This window comes from Xenopus tropicalis, chromosome 6, assembly GCF_000004195.4.
Source record: "Xenopus tropicalis strain Nigerian chromosome 6, UCB_Xtro_10.0, whole genome shotgun sequence".
Classification (NCBI taxonomy): domain Eukaryota; kingdom Metazoa; phylum Chordata; class Amphibia; order Anura; family Pipidae; genus Xenopus; species Xenopus tropicalis.
The window spans coordinates 90079996-90103766 of NC_030682.2; the positions used below are offsets into that span (position 1 = coordinate 90079996).

Consider the following 23771-nt stretch of genomic DNA (forward strand, 5'->3'; position numbering starts at 1 on the left):
AATCTGTCCCTATATTATAATATATTATAGTGATTATTTTTTTTTAATTAAGGAAGGACATCCCATTCCTGCATCAGGTTTCATTGTTAGTTCCCTACCATTGGGGACTGCATCCTAGGTGGGTGACATCACACATGACATCATTTGAAACACTTTTAAAATAAATACATCATTGGGGTATATATGAATAGATGTGACATCTGTACATTATGGGGCACATTTACTAATCCACGAATCCGAATCACGAATGGGAAAAAATCGTATTGGAAACAAAAATTTCGGAAGATCGCAAATATCACGAAAATGCTTATGCTTATTAGTCACGATAATATCGTATTGGCGATCCGAAAGTCACGAAATTTTCGTACCGAACAATTGTAAACAGCGGTAAAACCTTTCCGATTTTTTCGTGCAAACGTCCGAAAAAGTCGTGCGGACGCCCGAAAAAAACGGCAAAAATACGCTCGGAGCGTTCGTGCCTTTGTAAATGTGCCCCTAAATGTCCTTTTTTTGTTGTTTTTTTGCAGGGCTAGCTTATTGCAAAGGGTGCCCCTCCAAATACTGAATGAGCCTTGCAACTTTATGGAATATAATTTCCCTTATGTACATATTTCCAGGTTGTATTGTGCATTTGCTTTAAATGTGTAAAGCAACCTAATGGCCAACCTTGTGAATCGGAACGCTGGGACCCAAAGTGGCTACTATTTCCGCCGCTGATTTTAGCCACTGGCTCTGTTTGCAGTTTCAGGCTCAAATAAGGATCCAGTGCTGCCTATAGATTTCCTTCCAAATTTATAATGCAGTGTGGTAATCACTTTACAAGAAGTCAACAGGGGACATGGTCTGATTATAATGCGGCAGGGCCAGTTCAAATGAATTATAAAGGTATAGCTTCATATGGAGCAATTATCTAACTTTACACATAGAGAGAAAGAGACATAGTACAATGTATTAATAGGTAAGCCCTCGCTTAGCACATTTGGATACAAATAGGCATTGAAACTAAGCAAGCAGAATTTAGATGGCACAGACTTGGTCTGAGTTTTGAAGCGCACCTGGAGAAGTAGTATGATATATGCCATATTGTGCTAGGCTTCCTTACACATGTTCACTAAAGCTGTAAAACAACTGGACACTAAACCCTTTGTGAGCTCTCCTTATAGAATCTTGCTCCTTATGTACAGTAAGCCATGCCACACTATCTAACGTGCATTGGTAGATATATGTTCCTAAGCATACAATTGTGCTTTTTATATAACTACAGAGAATATATATCATTTTTTGTTTACTTCTGTATAGAGGCCTGCAGCAACGGGCTAACTCAAAAGCACCTGAATTAGTACCAACTGTGCTACTTTTCTTCGGAGACTATATACATATATAATACAAAAGAGCCAAGAATATCCCAGTGCATAGTGATGTCATTTGTTATAATCTGCACTCAGTGATGTAATTTGAGTCACATGACTCACTGAAACTAGTGTATTCTAAAACATATTGTAAGATGAGAACAAATCAGAAGTCACCTCAGAATTCCATGACCTGTATAAAAGCACTCAGTCTTTGACCTTTGTGCATTTAAAAGACTATGGAACTCCTATAGGATTGACTTATAATATCCTTATATTTTACAGTAGGGGGGTTACATTATTCACTATATATACTGTATATATATATATATATATATATATATACATACATACATACAGACAGTGAGCCGCACACTCAGGAACTTTGCAAAAAAATCACACTTTTAATGAGAAAAAAACAAGTCCAGGAGGACTTGTTTTTTTCTCATTAAAAGTGTGATTTTTTTGCAAAGTCCCTGAGTGTGCGGCTCACTGTCTGTATAATAATTTTTTTGCCAGCACCCTGGGCGTTTGAATTTCTATAGGGTGTGCTCCATATATATATATATATATATATATCCTATATATATAAACACACACACAATGAGTAGATCTGAAAATTACCATCAAATGTAACAGCAACGTTTTGCTTAAAATCCTCTGTTTCGTTACAAGATATATTAGTTACTTTCCAGCATGTAGAGGCATTAGGCCATTAGACTTAAATTTGTTGGACAGAACTATCCCAGAGCTGCAGCTCATGAGTTATGTATTAGCCGTTTTTAGTATATGTGTACTTTTTAATCTTTCATTTATTTCTCTGTGCAGTGGATTGCTTTCACTCACAAATTCATGGGATTGTTCACTGGGAAGATTGCTTTAGAATATTTTATGAATGAATCCAGCAATTTTTAATAATGACCTTGAAGCTATTGTTAAAGCACACGTTTTATTTGCACATTATTATCTGGGAAATGCATAAAAGTTTCCAAACAATTGCTTTGCATGCCATTTAAAAGAATTATATAGGAGATTGTTCTTATGATTAGCCCAATAAGGATTCAGAATACTTGTGCACTCTAAATTGTGCATTAGTGGAAATTAACCCATATGCTAATAAATGAGGGAAAGTGACCTTAGCAATGGGTATAGTAAACTGGAGACTTTTAGAAGAGACATTTTAAACAATGCAAACACATCTCAACCTGTAGCCTATGGGTTTTTAATATAATATACACACAAAGAAAATGTTGCCAGTTAGCATCTGAATAATTAAAAGCTTTTGTGGATCAGTTTGGTACCCAGGTTTAGGTCTTATCTCGAAGATGTTCATTGTTAGAAAGAGAGCAATGCCAGGTCAGCCAGGTTCAGAATTGTTCATGCTGAATGTGCCCTACTAAATCAGCTAAAACATAGAAATTCTAAAAAATATCATATGTAGTGATTACAAATGCGGCTGCAAAATTTGACCTAAAATGAATATTATTCCTGTGTATTAAATGCCAGTGCAATCAATCCTTGGTAAATCACATCTTGAAGAAGCTCTTTCACTTAAAGTTTTTCCTCCCCTCTTTTTTATTATGCCTAATTGAATCCATTGAGTCCAATGGCCCATAAACTGCTAACTATTCCTATAGGAGCATCATGCTGGAAGCCTGTATACCTAAGGATCACACTTACATGGATTATTGACTTTTCAGAATCCTTGGAACTATAGGTATTTCATCAGTGCTATAGGCATTTTGTCATTTGCTTTACGTTTGTAAGTTTCTTATTATATTTGTGATTTAAACATGAACACAAACTGTTAATAATAGCAACAGTAATACAATTAAATAGCAGAGTGACTCATAAAAGGCACAAAGTCTGGGGAATATTGCCTAGAATGCTTGAAACCTGGGGTTTTCCAGATAAGGAGTCTTTCCAAAATTAGGATCACCATACCTTAAGGCCACTAAAAACATGTAAAACGTACTGTTTTGCCACCAAAATGGATTTACGCAGCTTCATTGCAATCAACTACAAAATACTGTTTTATTATTGCGTAAAAAAAGGAGAATAATTATAAAAACTTTAATTGTTTTACCTACAATGCAACATTCTTTCCCAACATTTCAGTATTATTTTAGGCCAGATAAAAGGTGCAAAGATTGTTAAATAGTGACACTTTAAACTTATTACAGAAGTCAATAGACATGGCCTTTCAAATGCATGCAATTGCACTGTAGATTAAATATGTTAAGATAGCCCTGCACTTACCTCCTGTGAAAGCAGATGTTAAAGCAGATGTTAAGTACAGGGCTCTCTTTGAGCCTGAGTGTGCTGTGTCTTTAACCTCACGCACTAAGGTAGCCAAAACTGGCAGTTTGGTGCAGGTTTTGCTTATTATTGTACAGTGCTACATAACTTGTTGGCACTATATACTGTAAATTATAGTATAAATTATAATGATGATGATATATACAGTATGAACACTAGTAGGTATATTTATTTTGTGTATGGCATTTTAGTGGGGACATTGTGCTCATTTTTACAGCTAGCACTGTACTTGCGGATTCAAAAATGTGCCTTCCTAAATGTATTGACCAAGGGGGCCATGCAAAGGAAAATATCTCTTCTAAAAGCATTTAAATAGTGCACAAAGCTCTGTCTCAATTTCTCCAAAAGACTGGAAACTTTTGCATATCTCTGCACGTTTCATTGTGCTCCTTTGCTATATAACTATTTTTATCGTTACTTGCCCTTCAAGTGTTTTTAAAACCTGTGACCAACATGCAAATAAAAAAATCCCCACCTCCCATGCAGAAAATCACTGATCTTGGCTACACTATAACTTGTCTATGTGGGACCCCTATCATTAAATGTGTTTAAGAGGTTTTTGGTATTCTTCAAAATAATCGGCAGTTTTGTGAGCAAGACTGTTTATTGGGTGCTATGCTTGGTTTTACAGATACAGGTTCTTCTCTTTTTTGAATGTTTCCCTGCTTCTGATGCATTCTCAGAGCTCTGTGCTAAAGAGAAAAAAAAATACTTCTCCCGGAAAGCGTTTTATTAATTACACAAGCTGAAATGAAAGGACAGAGAAATCATCTGGAAATGTTTGCCCATACAAATCGTCTTCTGTTTTGAGAACAACATTTTGGCATGATTCATGCTAGTACAAAAGATGCTATCTAGAAAATACTCTCAAATGCATTACTTAGGGTGGGATTTTATGCTATTCAAGCTGTTAAGGTAGCAAATTATTTACTGCAATGCTTCTGTTAAAATGGTAGAGGAAAATGAGTTCTTTACAATGAAAGCAAAGAATAGTTGTGAACAAAAACCTGCTTTTATAACATCATATCAGGGCGGCAGACTGACAGTCTAATGTGGGGAAGGGGATTAATAAATCATTTTTGTACATGTAAGGGAAAGTCAAGTACCAGAAAAACATAGAAAACAATATGATTGCTTATTGGAAAGACCTTCATTTTAATAAAGGAATATCTAAGAGATCAGTTGACATTGCTGACAGGTTGTATAAATACAGGTAATAATGAAAATAAAGAGAAAGCTAATTTACTAACACAGATGCAGGTGCAAAGTTCAATTTTTAAATGAAAATCCTATAGAAGTCATTTACGAAGTGCAGGGCTGGGTGCAAAGTGCAAAAAAAAGAGCAAATTAACATGTTTTTATGCACTTTTGCACCCTGGGTACGGATATTTGCATCTTTATGGACCTGTGTTTCCCAGCACTGTATTGATTGGCACTGGTCTGGGGGCCTGCCAGCACTGTGCTCTGCCACATGTTTTGAGGTGCAAAGTTTATGCATGCCCCAGATTTATGTAGTCTAACACTTAGGGGCACATTTACAAAAGCACGAACGCTCGAGCGTTCATGCGAACGCTGCGATCGTATTTTCGACGATTTTTTTAGGGCGTCCGCACAACTTTTTCGTACGGCGCACGACTTTTTCGGACGTTTGCACGAAAAAATTGGAAAGGTTTTACCGCTGTTTACAATTGTTCGGTACGAAAATTTCGTGACTTTCGGATCGCCAATACAATATTATCGTGACTAATACGATTTTTTCGTAGGCATTTTTGTGATATTTGCGATCTTACGAAATTTTCGTTTCCAATACGATTTTTTCCCATTCGCGATTCGGATTCGTGGATTAGTAAATGTGCCCCCTAGTCCAGTTCATACATAAATGAGGTCATGTTTTATAACTAGGGATAAGTGAAATTGTCCCATTTTGCTGAAAATTAGTGAAGTTATGGAAACATTTGAGAAATGGCAAAATTGTCAAATATGGTAAAAACTCTTTGGCGTCAATGGGCAACTTTTGCAATATTTTGCATTTTTTGTCATGTTTCTTTTTCCACCAAATGCAGTGAAGTCAGTGGGTGTTTTTTCTATCGTAGATGCACAAAAATTGTTTGCCACCCATGAAAATGCAAATTTCAAAGCAAATTTATATCAGTCAAATATAAATAGATTATCCCTATCACAATGCAGCATTATCCCTCATAATTCTAGTTTAATTGCATGCTAATTAGTGTTTGTTATGTGATGCTCCAGTACTGTGCCAGAGTGGTGGAAAATTTCAGAGAGGGGATGGGGGCACTTCCAGTGCATGGGGTCAATGATGCATCCAATTTGCTTGTCAGTTGAGTCCATGAAATAACAGCAAGGTCCAGGTTCATAAAAAATTAAACTGTAAATTAAAAAACTACCCTTTGCAGAAACACCTATTTTCCGGAAACCCATTATCCAGAAAGCTCCAAATTACATAAGCCCATCTCCCAAAGAGTCCATTTTAAGTAAATAATGCAAATTTTTCAAAATGATTTTTCTCTGTAATAATAACAATAAATATATAAAAACAATACCTTGTACTTGATCCCAACTGATATAATTAATCCTTACTGGTGGAAAATGTTTGAATGATTTTAAGGACTTATGATCCCTTACCCAGAAAACCCCAGGTCCCCAGTTTCTGGCTAATAGATCCTAGTCCTCTATAACTACCTTGATAAAAAAAAAATAAGATCTTTAAGCGTATAGAATGATAAAACTGGCATCTAATATCACTAAGATCAAATGTTTTGTTACTAAATACATTTAGCTATATGGCTGAAAAGGCGGTGTGGGGGATTTTTCATATTTTTTTATAGCAGTAATATGACACCAAGAATCAGGATTGCTTTTACAAGCATCAGTGCTACTAACAGTATAGTATTTCTGTTTGGCAGTCTCTCTGTTTATTTAAATAAATAAAAGGGATTTCCTAATTTTCACCCCACTAAGCCATCTATGTGTTAAATTCATACTGTAGCACTTGTACAAAGAAATACTTCTACGGTATCACTCTTAAAACAATCAATATTTGTTCTGGCAGAACGATCTTGATGATCAGGGTAGATGTGACTAAGTACTCCTGAGTACTTAATGTACTTAATCATATCACTATTACTAACAATCATTACCAGAGGGCACAGCAAATATACACATATCCACACAAGTCTTTAACAAAAACACATTATACGAGAAACTGAGAAGCAAGTAACCTGGATTTAATGATTAGGCCCTAATGTAGTGTGGACCACATGGGTATAACAATTTGGTTTTGTTTGATCAGCCATGACCCAATGTTATCATCAAAACAACAGTCTAATTTCTGTAATGTCTTGAGTGTGTTCAAGTACACAGAAAATAAGTTCCAACTGACAGACCCCATTTCCTTGAAGATTTCTGTGTTTGGCATAAATTTAGATCACATCTGTGGAAAAGTTACATTTAAGACTAGATTTTTTTCTTTACCAACTTTCAGGACAATTTGCATATGGTTGGATGCCTAATTACACACAGGGGGTTACGACGACTGGGTCATTTAAATCATTCACTGCCATTTCTTCCAACTCTTGCACGCTTGATCAGGTTTCATCTCATTATGATGCCTTTTTACATTTCCTTAAAGTTCAGTTGTTGACAGGTATTTCAAAAACATTCTTTTTCGTTCAAAATGTTCAATTTATATATGTAACTTGTACCTGATTGTAACTCAGCTGCATTAGTCCATATTGGTGGCAAAACAATCCCACTGGGTTTATTTCATGTTTAAATTATTTTCTAGTAGGCTCAAGACATGGAGGTTCAAATTATGGAATTAGTCCTTTTCTGGAAAACCTTGGTATTTGTTTTACTTACCCTTGGATTATATATATATATATATATATATTTTTTTTTTTTTTTTTTTATTTATTTTATTTATTTTTTCTAAATAAAGTAAGTATCTCTTTTTGATGAAATTTTCCTGGTGTGCATCAGCAGTTTGATGTTTGAACAATAAATGAACTTTTTTCTTCACCATAAGTCCTGTGAGTGCGGTATTTATATTGCTGTAAATTTTCCATTTTTCAACACTGCACCCAGGCATCCAGTGACTACTTTATACGTGAGTGCCGGCTTCATACATTCTACTCTATATAACAAACACTGTACAAGTTAATGAAGCCTGTTTATGATATATCATTTGCAATATCTATCACTTGAAAACAAATTTGATAATTTGAATGAAAACATTTTAGCAGCTCAAACCCAGTTAACTTCTATGATAGACAATGGAACATGTGTTTTTGAAATTTAAGCTTATTTTTCCAGTTTTTATAAATCTGTAAAAATAAATGGAACAATATGGTTTGATAGGCTAGGGATTGAGAAAAAAATTATAACGTTTCATCACATATCTGTAATAATAAGTCAAATCAATTGGACTTGCTGTGTTTTTTCTTGAAAATGTTTCACCAGTCATCAGACTGACGTTCTCAATTCAGAATGACACTTCTTTTCAAGCTTGGTTTTAAACAATTCACTCTAATATTTAACATTTTAATCTTGAGCCAACAAATGTTTTTTTTTTTTTAGTTGCAATATTGTTGTGTAGACAGCCATTATGCCTGATTCTGAGCTTTCTCCTATTCTCACATAACTGGAGGAGTCCCAAGCAAGACTTAGATTTCTTATTACTGAGTGCTATTCTGATATCTAAGGGAAACTGCTATCTTGCTACCTTCCCATTGTTCTCCAAATCCTCTCTGAGTCCTCTTCCCTGTCCAAAATGTGGACTTGGCAGTTTTCAAACTTGTGTCCTTTTTCCTTTAGATGTAGGTAGACAGCTGAGTCCTGACCAGAGAAGCTGGCCAGGCCAAAAGGAAACCAACACACAGACCAGTAACTGCTGTTTGACTCCATTCCCTAGATCACAAAATGGGGGTTATCAGAGCCCTACACCACAGAGCAGACAAGAGAAAGCAGAAACACCAAAACTACTGATAAAGGTAGAAAGCATGACAGGCGAAAGAACTGCTGGAGTGTCCAAAAAACTTCTGATTTACACCCAGCATCACACTGAGACAGCAACTAGTTCACCCAAAAGACCCAATCCCAAAGCATAAGCATTGTGTATGCAGTGCAGTCAGGAATGCTCTGATTTGTATGTGGGAGAAACCAAACAACAGGGTATGGTGCAGCACAGAAGAGACAGTTCCTCTGGTCAAGACCTACATCTAAAGGGAATTCTAAGGGGCACATTTACTAATCCACGAATCCGAATGGGAAAAATTCGGATTGGAAACGAACATTTTGCGACTTTTTAGTATTTTTTGCGATTTGTCGTATATTGTCGCGACTTTTTCGTATTGAGCGCTCATAAACGGCGGGCAAACATTTCAGACTTTGCATGATTTTGGAAGCCTCCCATAGGACTCAATGGCACTCTGCAGCTCCAACCTGGCCCAAGGAAAGTCACGATACTGAAGCTTGAATGAATCCGAAACTTTCGTACTCGGCGCAACAGCTACGAAAAAGTCGTGACAATTCGCGCAAGTCGTAACGCTACGAAAAAACAACAGCGACAATTTACGAAAAAAATCGCAAAATACCGATCATTACGAAAAAAACTCATTTGGACGCTTTTCGGACGTTCGTGGATTAGTAAATGTGCCCCTAAGACTTCTAAATGTCCACATGCTGGTAATAATTAACAGATTATGCTGATTGGAGAAAGCCAGGTGTGGTAAGCCACATTTTCTTTCCATACGTGAAGTCTGTGGATCAGTACACTGTTCCATAGACTTCATCTTTGCAAAGAAGAGGAGGCTTACAATACCTTTTGGTAAAACCAGGCCCAATTGTTCTGCAAATTTAAATTTACCATATGGGCACTTGAGGGCCAGCACCCTAAAGCAAACTAACCTAGGAAAAGGCTTTGAGTGCCTATATAGTAAATATGACCCTGTGTCTACCTCCACCCATTATTCTTTTAAGGTTTTTAGTTTTAAGGTACTACAATGGGAGTATCATTGGTCATGTTTATACCTTATAAGAGGGTTTTCTCTGCAATATGAATGAGTGAATCAGTTAAAATGCCTGTGTATCCCCCATTTGCAGCTGTGAATTCTTCAACATGAAAAAAAAAATGTTTTTTTTTTTTTTTTGCAAAATATTGTAGCAGTTATATAATAAAAATCTGTTCTGTACTATTTAAATGGATATATTATGTTAAATGAGACTAATGAAAAGGAAATAATCTGATGACATATCCCTTTACATTTTACATCCTCCGACTGAAGTGTTGAAAAGCAGCAACAAGTCTTTTGGTCGTTCTCTGGTAATCCAAGAGCATAGAATCCCATGATTTCAATTAAGTAGGTAGGAGCATAAGTATAAGCATACAGAAAAGCATGTACCTTTTGATATTATTAGGCTTAAATTAACTTATTCTGAAAATCACACTGACAAAATAATTAGTTGTTAGGCAGCAAATGTATTCATGTTAAAGGAGTTAAAATATTAAGATAGAAATTCCCACTTGTGATAAGTGAAAATATATAAAAAGTTTAGTGGACAGCCTAAACTTTATACTATTATATCAAGCCCAAAAGTAGTAGTATGAATTTTTATATGCAGCCTTTGCAGCATTATAGATCTTGTTAAATCTTGTATGGCAGCACCATGAGAATAAGCCCAATGCCAGATGAATAACCTGTGCAGAATGACTTGCATGTCTGTCCTGTGACTAATGATGCCAATACATGGGCAGCGGTCAGTTGCTGACTCACTATCTCTTGACCTGTTGTCCTGCATACCTACCAAAACAATCATGTTAATTAATGATGATTATACAAAATTGTAAATTTTTTATCTAAAACTGATCATCTTTCCTGTCTGTATGTTCCCTTTACTATTTCTACTAGAACACACTTGTTAACCCTGTTAACTCGCCATGCTGGCTGGGGATAACATAAACGCCTGCCTCTCCTTCTCTAATCATGTAGAGATCATCATTGAAACATGTTGCTTTTGCTATGTATTATTGCCAGAGCTGTCCATTTAACTCTCAGGCAACACCTAAAACACTTACTACATCGTCACTTTTTCTCCATCCCTTCGTAACTGACTCCTCTGTCCCTCCCAGAGCAACCTCCTATTCACGCCACACATTTCCACCGCTGCCTGTTCACACCACACATTTCCATTGTGGTATTCTACCTTTTCTTCTTGCTGCCGATTCATCTGAAAGAAATCCTCATTTAATTACTTTACAACAAACTCAGAATTTACAAGTTTTAATGCCAAAAAACAGCAACATTTTGGATTGGAATGTTGCCCTAGATCTCCTGGAGCACTGGCATGACCTTTGATTTAGTCTTTACTTCTGAGGCAATGCCTCAACCACTGTAAACTGCAGCACTTACTAGCTTCCTTTTTGTGTTGTTACCTACTTAGAGTGTAAGCTCTTTAGGGCAGAGATCTCCCTCCTCTTTTTTCTTAACACATTTAGCACTTGAATATAATTTAATATTGTTATTTAGCTTTTTTAGTATTCTACATATATATAAAATGCATCAGATTTAGGGATGACCAAATTTTTTCATCAGGCATGGATTCACAGCGAATTTCTGCATTTCACCATTGGCGAATTTTCTGTGAAAATTCGCAGCGGAAAAATTAGTTGCACAGAAATTTTTTTTGTTGCACGTCAGATTTGGCGCGGTCGCGTCAAAAAAAGCATTTAGCCTTGAATAATATGCTTATGTTCAAGAACTCATCCAGGTCCCTCTTAATGACATTAACAGAATCTGCCATGACAACATCACTAGGAAGGGGATTCCACAACTTCACTACTCTTACCGCAAAAAAACCCCTACGCTGCTTCAAATGAAAGTTCTGTTCCTCTTATCTAAAGGGGTATACTCCTATGTGCTGATCATTTTAATGGGAAAAAAGAATACCCCCTAACTGTCTATAATTCCTGCTAATGTATTTGTACAGAGTAATCATGTCCCCTCGCAAGATCCCTTTTTCCAGAGAAAACAACCCCAACCTCGACAGTCTAACCTCATAGCTTAAATCTTCCATCCCCTTTACCAGTTTAGTTGCACGTCTCTCTGCACTCTCTCCAGCTCATTAATATCCTTCTTAAAGGAGAATGCAAGTCAAAATGTAAAAAAGCATACTGCCCAATAGTCCTCCTATTGTTTAGTAAAAACACCACACTTTTGGCTCACCTAATCAAATATTTACTCAGTCACACTTACTTCATATTTTCTAGAACAGGCAGCCATCTCTAAAAAGGTATTCTCCCTTTCCCTCCTTGCTTCATACTGCACATGTGTTTCATTCCCTCCCCCCCCCCTCCCCTCTGCCAGATCCGATTCTGATTGGCTGGTGGGCATGTGTAGCTCAGAACAGCAGACAGGATCAAGTTACACACATGCTCAGAGAATAGGAAGGCTGCCGCTGCCACCTACAGGAAGGGGAGAGAGATTTCAGTGATGTCACTGTAGTCTTCACACTGCTGTAGGCTGCCAGCACAATATCTCAGAGAAGCAAGCAGGGATCTGGGAATTTAGATATGCAGTAAGTACTTAAAAAGAATGCCTTTAGAATTACTTTTAATTTACATTAACCTTTCATTGTCCTTTAAGGACTGGAGCCCAAAACTGCACTGCATACTCAAGGTGAGGCCTTACCAGGGACCTATAAAGAGGCAAAATTATGTTTTCATCCCTTGAGTCAATGCCCTTTCATATACAAGACAGCACGTTATTTGAATTAGTAGCTACAGAATGACATTGCCTTGAATTAGACAACTTGTTATCTACAAAAATCCCCAGGATACCCCCAACACAACATAGACCATTACAAAAAGGTGGCTGAAGGTAGATGATGTAAAATGGCAATATTTACTGATATATATTTCAGTTTGTTAAGATTCTTTGATAGGCCATTTAATATGATATTAATTATCTGGTTTAGTATTCATTCTGGGGGTGTAGGTTACCTTTAACTTGGGACCAAACAAGAGGATGTTTTAGTGCACAAACAGAATGATTTTTTGTAAGTAGCTACAGATGGCAAATGTAGTATATGCAGAAATGCTACAATGACACTTTTGTAGTAGTAAAGAAAAAACTTTCCAATTTGCTTTGCTAAACAATTTTTAAAAAATGTCACCAAAATATTGCCAGGTACATTGGATTCAATTGGTGCTCTTTTTCCACAGTATTTTCTTGTGCCAAATGCTTCAGAGTCAATGGGAGGTTTTGTTTTGTTTATTTGTAAAAGGTTTTGCCATTAGTGATTTTCGCTATGAATCTGTATTAGCAAAAAATATGCGCTCATTCCAGTTCTTCAGTGATAGGGAGTGGTAATTCTTTTTTTGAAGGAAGAGTCATCCTCTACCGAACTTACCGAATTACCTGTTGCAGTGGAGTTTATACATCCTTCTGTTCTTGTGTCAGGGCACATCTGAATCTGTGGATACTTCCTGAATGTAAACAATGTGATAGTTCCTGAATGTGATCAACAGAACCATTTTCCCTGGGGGAGTTTACCGACTGACTTTTGCAACCCAGGAAATACCAAAAAACATGAGAGATTCTGAGTAGAGGAACAGTCTATGGGCCAATGCTATTATGGTCATGGCTCCTAAGTTGTGTCATTGCTAAATGCTGTCAGTTATTTTACTTAGTTACAATATAAATAATAGCACAGGGGATCTTTACGAAAGGCTGAATTTTACCAAACCGCAGAAGTGTACAATTTGTCTTTCCCTTCACAGTGTAATTCATTGACTTTGCTTAGTGTAAAATCAATCTGTTCTGTTTATATGGCATAAACAACAGCCAGTTTTACAGGAGTGAGGAAAACCATATGTGGAGGTGTTTAAAAAAGCACAACAGGGAATACACGTGACAAAGAAGCATCTGCACCTTCAGTGTTTCCATGTCAAATCACAGGTGTGTTATAAAAAAGTTTATAGATTCTATTGAAAAATAACATTACAGTTGTACTCTTTATTAGCATTAACCCTTCCCTGTTGTGAGAGGCAGAGGCTGAAGCAATAGACATGGGTAATGAGGGCTTGCTTGTTGTAACATGTCATTGTCAGTCTCAGCTTGCATGAACAGGATTTTCAGGTTCTTTCTACATTCTGCCTAGATAATTAGCAAGTATGTCAACTGAAAGCTTGAAATGCTGTCCATGTCCCGTTTGTGTTTTTTCTTGTTTACTTTTTATTTTGGCAATACAGGTATAGGACCCATTATCCAGAATGCACGGGACCAAGGGTATTCCGGATAAGGGGTCTTTCCGTAATTTGGATCTCAATACCTTAAGTCTACTAAAAAATCAATAAAACATAAATTAAACCCAATAGGATTGTTTTGCATCCAATAAGGATTAATTATATCTTAGTTGGAATCAATTACAAGGTTCTGTTTTATTTCTACATAGAAAAAGGAAATCAGTTTTAAAATTCTGAATTATTTGATTAAAATGGAGTCTATGGGAGACGGGCATTCCGTAATTCGGAGCTTTCTGGATAACGGGTTTCCGGATAAGGGGTCCGATACCTGTACTATATTTTAGTATGAAAACAACTTATGCCTTTTACTTGTTTTACTGGTACTTGGCTGGGTGCAAGGAATCATTCTGCACAGGAAGAAAATGATATAGAATATGAAGATGATGTGATAGTTACAACTGCTGCTACTTTGTGGCCCAAGCAATAGATACTTCTATGCTTCTTTTGTGGCACTGGGAAAAGGACAAAGAGCAAATGTAATGCCATTTGGATTATATTCTTAAATATAAACAAATACTTTTATCTTAACCATTGATTTAATTTTTCTCTGTAATAATAAAACAGTACCTTGTACTTGTGCTTAAATTATTTTTTTAGTAGGTTTAAGGTATAGAGACTCAAATTATGGAAAGTTTCCTTTTCTAGGAAACCCTGCTATATCTATATATATATATATATATATATATATATATATATATATATATATATATCTCTATCTATCTATATATATATATAACCATGAGATACCTTTATAAGTGGGCACAGCATTGTGCCTTGATATGGCTATGGAACTTCTGAATAAATTCTAAAATCTGTATATTTTCCAAAGGTATGTATATTCCAAAGGTGTATAGACAAGGAATTACAAATTTTAAGTACATGTCTCTTGGGATAGTAAAAGACCACATTGAATGGGTGAGAATGGTTTGATTAAAGCAGTTGTAAATAGAACTATAGGATGTAATGTAAAGGACAGCTTTCCACTTCTCAAGGCAGGGCAGTATTAGTTAATTTTCTTTAAACCTTTCTAAACATATTCTATAATATTTCTGACAAATATTTAACTTTGGGACTACTGACTGACCCCTGCCCTAAAGGAAATAAAGAGCAGCAAGAAGAAAGAGGCAATTGCAGGGGGGAATAAGAGGGTTAGACAGAGAAGCAAAAGCAAGTTATAAGGATTATGAAAAGCAAATGTGCACTGCAGATGAAAAATTGAAATTATAAATATATATAAAGCCATAAAACAGGCTAATTATGTAATTATGATTGCATGTTACCTCTGACCAAAGCTTTGGAAATATGCACAGAACAACATTTATGCAAAGGAGCGAATGCAATCTTGCAGAATTAAAGAGCCTTAGAATTATTTGTGCTGCTTAAATGTGCTGGGAAGGAATTGCATTAGGAAATGAGGCAATCATCCAGAACTCTTCATTTCTTCAGTTACTTAATTAGAAAATGAGTTCAGTCTAAAGAAGGAAAAAGATTGGTGTTTTGTGGGGAAATTGCTAACGTATTTTCAAAGTGAATGAGTTTTGGTCGAATGTGTGTATATTTATTTTCCTTAAATTCTTTGGTGAGTCGTGTAATGTTGCCAACAAAATCCTAATGGTAACTAAAAGGAAAAAAACTGGGGAGCCCAAGCGTGGGTATTGTGGTTAAAACCTTTATTTTGTATATATTTTCTATAAATGATTTCACAAATATGTGTACTTTATTAACCAGTTATTTAGTTTTCATTCACAGTTATGACTTGTAAGTTCAAGTTCAAGTGAGTATATATATATGTAGGGACCCATAGGGTTAATGTGCCCCTATGGCTTTAAACCCTACCTTTCCTTTTTTCCTTGTCACTAGACAAGGATGAATATATCTGGTCGGTATTTACATATACCTCATTATTGGCCCAAGGCTAGGCCACACCCTACCACACTTTAATATAGTGTTAGGAAAAGGGGTGGATCTTTCTTCTTGGCCTGCGGCATTTGATCTGTGTGGATACTCCTTGAAGCCTGGGATCCACACCAACCCAGAAGTATTAGACCCTAAGGGGACAATAACCCTTAGTGAAGTCAGGGACAGGGACCCAGTGAACAAGGTAAAGAAAAAAAAATACGTTCACCCCAAAAAGTCATATTTTTGGAAAGTACACATTCCCCTGAATTCAAAATGGGTACCCATGTCTATCTACTCCAAAGTACCAAGCCGCAAAGCTTTCCTAAAGCTGTCAATTTTGATGACATTACCAAAAATCCGCTCAAAGCTTCCACTTTACAGCATCTTATCTCTTAGTGTGCAAAATGAAAAACAAAAAACAAAAAAAGCGCTAAATTGTGTGCCGTATGTAGGTATAAATGTATGTAAGTGTGTGTACGTTAGTTGAAAGTGTGTAAATGCAAAAAATAAAAACACACTTACCTGTCTAGAAGCAGGGATCACATGGCTGTTCATCCTGCTGCAGTCCTGGTCAGTGGGCCGGCTCTTGGGGGGGAAACAGAAAGCGGGGAGCAAGCAGTAGACGCAATGCGATCACGTCTGCTGATTGGGGGGCGGCCCTGCGATGATCGCGTCGCAGGGCAGACATGACAGCCCCCCTGGCTTGTTGCACATACCGCTTCTGCAGAGAGAATCTTTATCTGCCAAAAGATGTATGGTGTACGTCATTGGCAGATAAAACCTTTTCCTGCAACGACGTACACCATACGTCGTTGGCAGTTAAAGAGTTAAAGGGTATCATTTATGATCACTAATTATTATATAATCACTTCCACTTGGATTAATTTTTAAAATATTTGCTGAAGGATTTTTTTTTGTTGCAGGGATTTAGTTAATAAAATAAAACTCCCATATGTGGAGCAGTGGGGAGAGGTCCCCATTGCTTCGCATGGGAGCAAAATTTAAAAATTGCACTGCCGCCCCTAAGTTTGTGCCGCCCTAGGCCCGGGTCTGCTTACTTGCTATAAATTAGGGACACAGAAGTGCCAGGGACTAGGCCAGTCTTTAACCCTGCCCAACCTTTTTAAAAGAAGGGATAAAAATCGGTGGACACCATTGTACTACTGAATGCAGGAGTGTGAGTAGCTTTACCCTGCACTTATATGCTTTGTCACAGCAAAACCAGTGTCTAATAAACATTGCGGGGAAAAGTGGGGAATGACATCATCAACACACGTCAATCATTAGGGAAAACACCAAAGATGTGAATAAACAAAAGAATTTGCAAAAAAAATAAAATAAAAGGGAATATATACACAGAAAATACGGCATATAACAACTATATACACGAGATTCTGAAGCAATTGTGTCTCATATATATATATATATATATATATATATATATTTATATATATATATATTTAGAGAGAGAGAGAGAGAGAGATCCCTTATATGTAAACCTGGTATCAAGAAAGCTCTGAATAATAGGAAGGCCATTTCCCACAGAGCCCATTTTAATAAATACAGGTATCGGACCCCTTATCCGGAAACCCGTTATCTAGAAAGCTCCGAATTACGGAATGCCCGTCTCCCATAGACTCCATTTTAATCAAATAATTCAAAATTTTAAAACTGATTTCCTTTTTCTATGTAGAAATAAAACAGAACCTTTTAATTGATCCCAACTAAGATATAAATAATCCTTATTGGATGCAAAACAATCCTATTGGGTTTAATTAATGATTATTGATTTTTTAGTAGACTTAAGGTACTGAGATCCAAATTACGGAAAGACCCCTTATCCGGAATACCCTTGGTCCCGAGCATTCTGGATAATGGGTCCCATACCTGTACAATAATATAATAATTAATTCAAATTTTACAAATAGCTTTATACAAATACTTTCATTTTAAAAATTGATTTCCTTTTTCTTAAAAAAGTACCTTGTAATTGATGGTAATTGAGCTGCATTAATTGATATTGGTGGCTAAACCATCCTATTGGGTTTATTTAATCCTTAAATGATCTTTAGCATTTATTACAGAAAGATCCTTTATCTGAAAAACCCTAGGTCCAGTATTCTGGATAATAGATTCTATACCTGTACAAAGTAGGTGCTGTTGGTAAGCTATTTGAATTTGTACAGGGTAGCAACAGAGCTCATTGTAATTCTGTAACTATGGTCATATTTACTAACATATTTGATTAGAATCAATCCATAGTGATTTGGGGATTTATTATTGGCAATAATGAGTGAGATGGAATTAGATTCAGAATGATGCCTAGGAAAGTATGTCTGCGATTGAACTAAATAAATATCAATCAATTGACCAAAGTGAATGTGAACATGAAAGGGATGCAAAAAATTAAGTACAAAAATGGTTAAATATATGGAAAACCCAAAGATTTGTAAAGCTTGCACTTTTCATTTACCACAGCAGCTTTAATAATGCATTCACATAATTATTTAAAAAGAAGTAAAATAGCTTTACATACCAAACTGAGAAGTGGTGCATCTCAAGCTTATCCTGGTAGGAAGTGCACATTGAATCACTTTGTGCTTGTTTGTGTGAAACAGTTTCTGATTTTTGTGCCCATTGAAAATCCTGCCCAGAGGAGACATGTTTCCTTTTCTGTGTGTTGTAAAAAAAATCAAGATTCTGGTGAATGGTTAAGGATAAACTATTATGAAACATTGCTTGTGTCTGAAAACAAGTGGTTAATATAATGGAGAAGGGATGGTTGAATCATTGGGAGGTGCAAAATGTTACCTGATACCACAGGCCAGTGCTCCTGTTAGCAGAAAACTGCCCCAGCCCGGGGTACATGTAAGTGAGCAATCCTCTTTCTTTGTGCTGGCTGTGCATGCATTGCGGAGTGAAAAGCCGAAACAAAACAGCATGCTCCCCACTTTACTGCACAAGTGTTTGCTCCAGGGATTTTTTAAAAAAAAGTATTGTTCTGTGGTGCTCTCTTGCATATATCAGGTAAGTGATTACAATCAATGGGGGTTGCCTTACATTTGGCACCCTCAGTAATTCAACTTTTCTTCCTTTAGCAGTGGTAGTTATAATAAGTTATAAATGCAGAGGCTGCATCACAAGGGATTCGAATGACCAGCAGCCAGATTATACTTGTTTATGTTTAAAGATTGGTAGAATCAGATGTTGCTGTGATTGGGTGAGAAGCAATAAGTTAAGGAGGGGGAAAGCTGGGCTGGGGGTGGAGAAGGATAGGGATGTGATGTCACGAGAGAAGCAGTTCACTTCCTATCTTCTGAGCAGGCAGAAACATCAGGCAGAAACATCTCACCCTCATATTATCTATTAATAACAGAATTTGGATGTTTTCCTATAGGCACTGTTATATTGTGGTTTTGGTAACGTTATACAGTATAAACGTGAGAGTCTGCATGGTATCATTTATGTTAAATGAATGTCAAATCCTTGGTCCAGGAAATGTGATGTAGCCTCCAGTTTGCAGAAAAAAAAGGTCATTTTCCAAAAAAGTAGTTTTACGAACGTAATGCTGTGTATGACTAATATGGCGTGCGCGTGATAAGTAGTGCACGTGCGTTAATTAGCGCACGCGACAAGTAGTGCGCAGCGTTAATTAGTGTGCGTTGCGTCGAATACCTCACGAAAATAGTCTTTGCAACTTAAATAACGCAAACAGCATCGCGTTTAAATTAACGCAAATATACTTTTAGTGAATCGTGCGTTAAGACGCGAACAATTAGACACAATAAAATTTTTAACGCATGCTATAAATAGCGCTCGAAATATCGACCTTTAGTGAATCAACCCTCATGTGCCATATGCCGTAGTATGTATTGTTTGGCATCTCATTACACCAGCCCGATAAATTGTTTATTCAAGAGATGTGAATTTTTTGGCTGCAAATTTTGCCGTCCATTTTGTGAAACAATCCGCCAATCGCAAAACGTGAACATTCGCCACAAATCCATGGTTGGCAAATCATTTCGCCCATCACTACTCCTACCTATGTGAAAGTTGGGAAATTAAGGAAAACTGGTAAAAGCATGTTAGGGGTCATTTACTGCAGATGCAGTTGCATTCATGCAGATTTCTCTGCAGTAAGTTGTGCTTAAAACCCCATTCATTAAAGGTATTTAAGGAAATGACAACTACCAGACTTTGGCAATTCTGGGGAAAAAATGCTGCAGTATGGGAAAAAATTATGGTGATTGCACTCAAAATTGCACTTTGCTTACTAAACTTGCGGTTGTAAATTACCTTTGTTGTGTTTAAATTGCTTGGGGCAAAACAATTTTATACCGTATGAAGTTGTTTAATAAATAATGCACTTTTTTTAGACATTTATAGGACCTATTGAATATTATATCAGTTAAGCAGAAAGGCATGTATTTTCAAGAAACCTAATCACTGCTACCTGGAGACAGAATAGAGTTGCCACTTGTTTTGCAAAAGGATATAAGTCTTTTTATCACTCTTTCATGTAAAGCTTAGTCATGCTAGCCAAATGGAAACCCTAGAAACTGATTTGACTGTAAAGGCACATGATTTAGTAAGTTGAAGTCACAGATCTACCTAGCACTGCAAAGTCAAAAATACAAGCTGGGCCTGTTATCCACAATGCTCAGGACCTAGGGGTTTCTATTTTAAAATTTGAGTAAACTCGAATCCACGAATGTTTACACAGATCCCGATTCTTTTGACTTCTTACATATTACATGTAATGAGAATTGTTGCACACAAAAACAGAGTAAAAAATCAAAAAGTTTTAAAGCAAAAGAAGGATCTTTCAGGAAAGGGAAGGGACATCTTCCATTGACTTCTAAATGATCTTGGCAAGTTTTAGCTGGAAAAATGTGTGATTTTTTTTCCATGACTTTTAGCGCTAAAAATCCGAATTGGAATAAAAATCCAAACATTAGTAAATGGCTCCCTAAGTCTACTAAAAAAATCACTCAAACATTTAAATCCAGTAGGATTTTTTTTGCTTAAAGTAAGCATTAATTGTATCTTAGTTTGCCCACTGTTAATAAATGACCCCTTTTGTGTGATTGGCAACTGGTTAGGCAATGCTGTCAATGTCATTGTGTTTTGGTCTACCACTACAGGTCTGTAACAATCATACCCACTTTAAGGTTTGTTACTTCTGAAAAAGTGAATACCGGTGAAAATGTATGATTTTGTATGATAGGCTATCATATGTCCTATGTTTCCATAAAATAAAGTTTGCAGTTCTTTTGCTATACCTGTTGGTGAGATTTGTGACTGCCTGCTGTTATCTCTATGGTATGATTCCCTCTCCTCTTGTTGTAATTCTGGGCCATGTGCACCTGTACCCCACACAGCACTGGATTTGCTGTTGGGGCACCCCGAGGCCACCCCCATTCGCACACCCCCATCACCAGCATTTGCGCTTCTATTCAAACTCACATGGTTAGCAGTTTCTCCTTTTTATGGTAACATACTACAATTTTCTTTACTTTGCTTGAAAGGAGCTGTAACACCAAAAAGTGCCAGTAACATTAGACAAGGAAACTATTGCCCTGCACTGGCTGCTGTGTAGCCATGGGGACAGCTATACGATCTGGAGAAATGGCATAAGTTACATAGCAGATAACAGATGCCCTCTGTAGAATATAATGGTGTTTTGCAGAGCTTATCTGTTATGTAACCTATACTGTTTCTGAAGCAAACACACAACTTTTACCAGTGCAGGGAAACATTCTATTTTAATGACTTTGATACACTTTCATTGTTTAGTGTTACTGTTCTTTAACTCTGACATACACTATTTTATAAATAATGTAGACAGAGCATTTATATTGAGTTTAGGAAAAAAGAGGAATCTATAGATATTTAATTTTACATAAAATATACAATTTGGGGCCTATTTAATATGTGTAAAATGAAATACACTTGAAAAAATTGTGTAAAAACCCATGTAAAATAAATGCCAAATTTATTAAGGTATGTGTTATTTTACACCTAAACACTAGATTTGACACCATTATTTCCACTGAAAGACACTCTAAGAAAAAAAACGTAAAAAATGGCAAATTTTTACACAGCATAATAAATTTACCCCTTAATGTATCAAATTACATATACCCTTTAATATTTACATCCCTTAATCTTTTAGGTACCTGTAACGCACAACTAGCATTCCATTAATGAATTCATTTTACTGTAAGATATTCAACAGCAATGTGCAAAAAGAAGGTTGCAGGTAAAACAGTAACATGGACACGGTTGTACCTTTTTGATAGTATGGTCATCACTTTTCCATATTTTTTTTTACTTGAAAACAGAGCAGGCTAAAGCTGTATGCAGTCAGTAAACTACTAGTAAAGCAGAATCAGCAAAGAAAATAATTATCCAATTACCACTTCAAAGCCTGTCAGAAAGGTATGGACTTTGATTAATTTTGTTGAAGTGTTCAGCAGCTACAGAAAAAGGCGTGTTCGGAGCAATAAAAGGTTTACTGGTATTGCTGATCTCACAAAATGTCAGCTTCTCTGGCTTGTCATGCACATCAAAACTACCTTTGAAGCCCAGAATACTTACGACTAAGAAATACTGCGTGATTTTTTTGGTTTGTCAAAAAGGAATGCTTTTCACAGTATGATACAAGAAGCAGTGCCATTCATACCTTTTGTTTTATATCAAAGTCTTCTTCCAGTGGAAGAGTATTAGACTGCTGCTCTGCGTATGGAACAATTTTGTTGGAGGGTAATCCCGCTGATGAAAAATAGAAGAGCAGAATTGATTATTGGAAAAGGAAACAAATAAAAACTTGACATATTCCTTGACATATTTCATACAGAAATTGTCCTTAGAATGTTTTTTCCCAGTATTTCTGCATACAAGAATAGGCTGGTACAAGTTAATTTACTGTTTCTTATTATAGCAGAGGTGTTTCATGAGAAGGAAACCTTCCATTTGCATAAACTGCATAGGTAGTGCAGAGCCACAACAGGCAAAATCCAAAACCTTGTAGTTGCCACCTGCTACAAGCAAGAGGTAAATATTATGGGATTATTAGGGATGAGCAATTTTTTTCCCCTAATACAGATTCAAAGCAAAAATCGCGCTTTTGAGAGTGGCAAACATTTCCTCGGATCTGCACAAGAATTTAGCCATGCATTTTATTCCACCAACTTTCATTTTTTCACGTGAAAAAAAATTTAAGAAAACAAGCCCCTTGACTCTAATGCATTTAGCATGAGAAAAAAAGCCTGTTAACTCCAGTTTATTTGACAGAAGAAAAAATGCCTGTTGACTCCAATGCATTTGGTGCAAGAAAAAAATGCCCCTTGTGTAACCACTTCCTCCCTCACCCTCCCAGCTTTGACGCCAGATTTGCATAAGTATCATCTGGTGGTGGCTGTTTTTTATTTATTTATTTTTTAAAATGTTTTTGATTATATAGGCATCCAAGGGCCAGCCCCTAAAGCTGCCACCCTTGGCATAAGTTCTCCTCTCAGGAGCCTATATATAAGTACTGCCCTGGCCATGGATGGCATTGTTTTGGCCACATTTATCTGCCTCTACTTACTGATAAGCTTTCTTAGTGACATTTTAAACGAATACCGTATTTTGATATAAAATGAATTAATCTTTTTTCTAAATAATGTGTATATGCTTGTCAATCAGAAACATAGGTAAACTATGTTTATATATAAATAATGCACATGCACCTAAATAATTCTAATGAAATGTGTCAAAGTTTGATCAGATAAGAAATCTGGGAGGTCCTTGGCGCAGCTTTATTCATTAATTATTCATTATTGTATGTATGGGACCTTCAGAAGGTATGTTGGAAAAATAAATTGTTTATTAATATGTTT

At 36.3% G+C, this 23771-nt stretch overlaps 1 protein-coding gene across 1 annotated transcript in view; it reads right to left on the minus strand.

Annotated features, from left to right (window-relative positions):
• The window catches only part of LOC101732008, a 76399-nt gene that overhangs the window by 37889 nt on the left and 14739 nt on the right, over window positions 1-23771 (minus strand). Inside the window, exons 5-6 of the mRNA XM_031904472.1 lie at window positions 22574-22662; window positions 18425-18561 (exon numbers count right to left, since the gene is read on the minus strand). Of these exons, the coding sequence (XP_031760332.1) occupies window positions 18425-18561; window positions 22574-22662 (226 nt within the window). The remainder of the gene's footprint in view (window positions 1-18424; window positions 18562-22573; window positions 22663-23771) is intronic.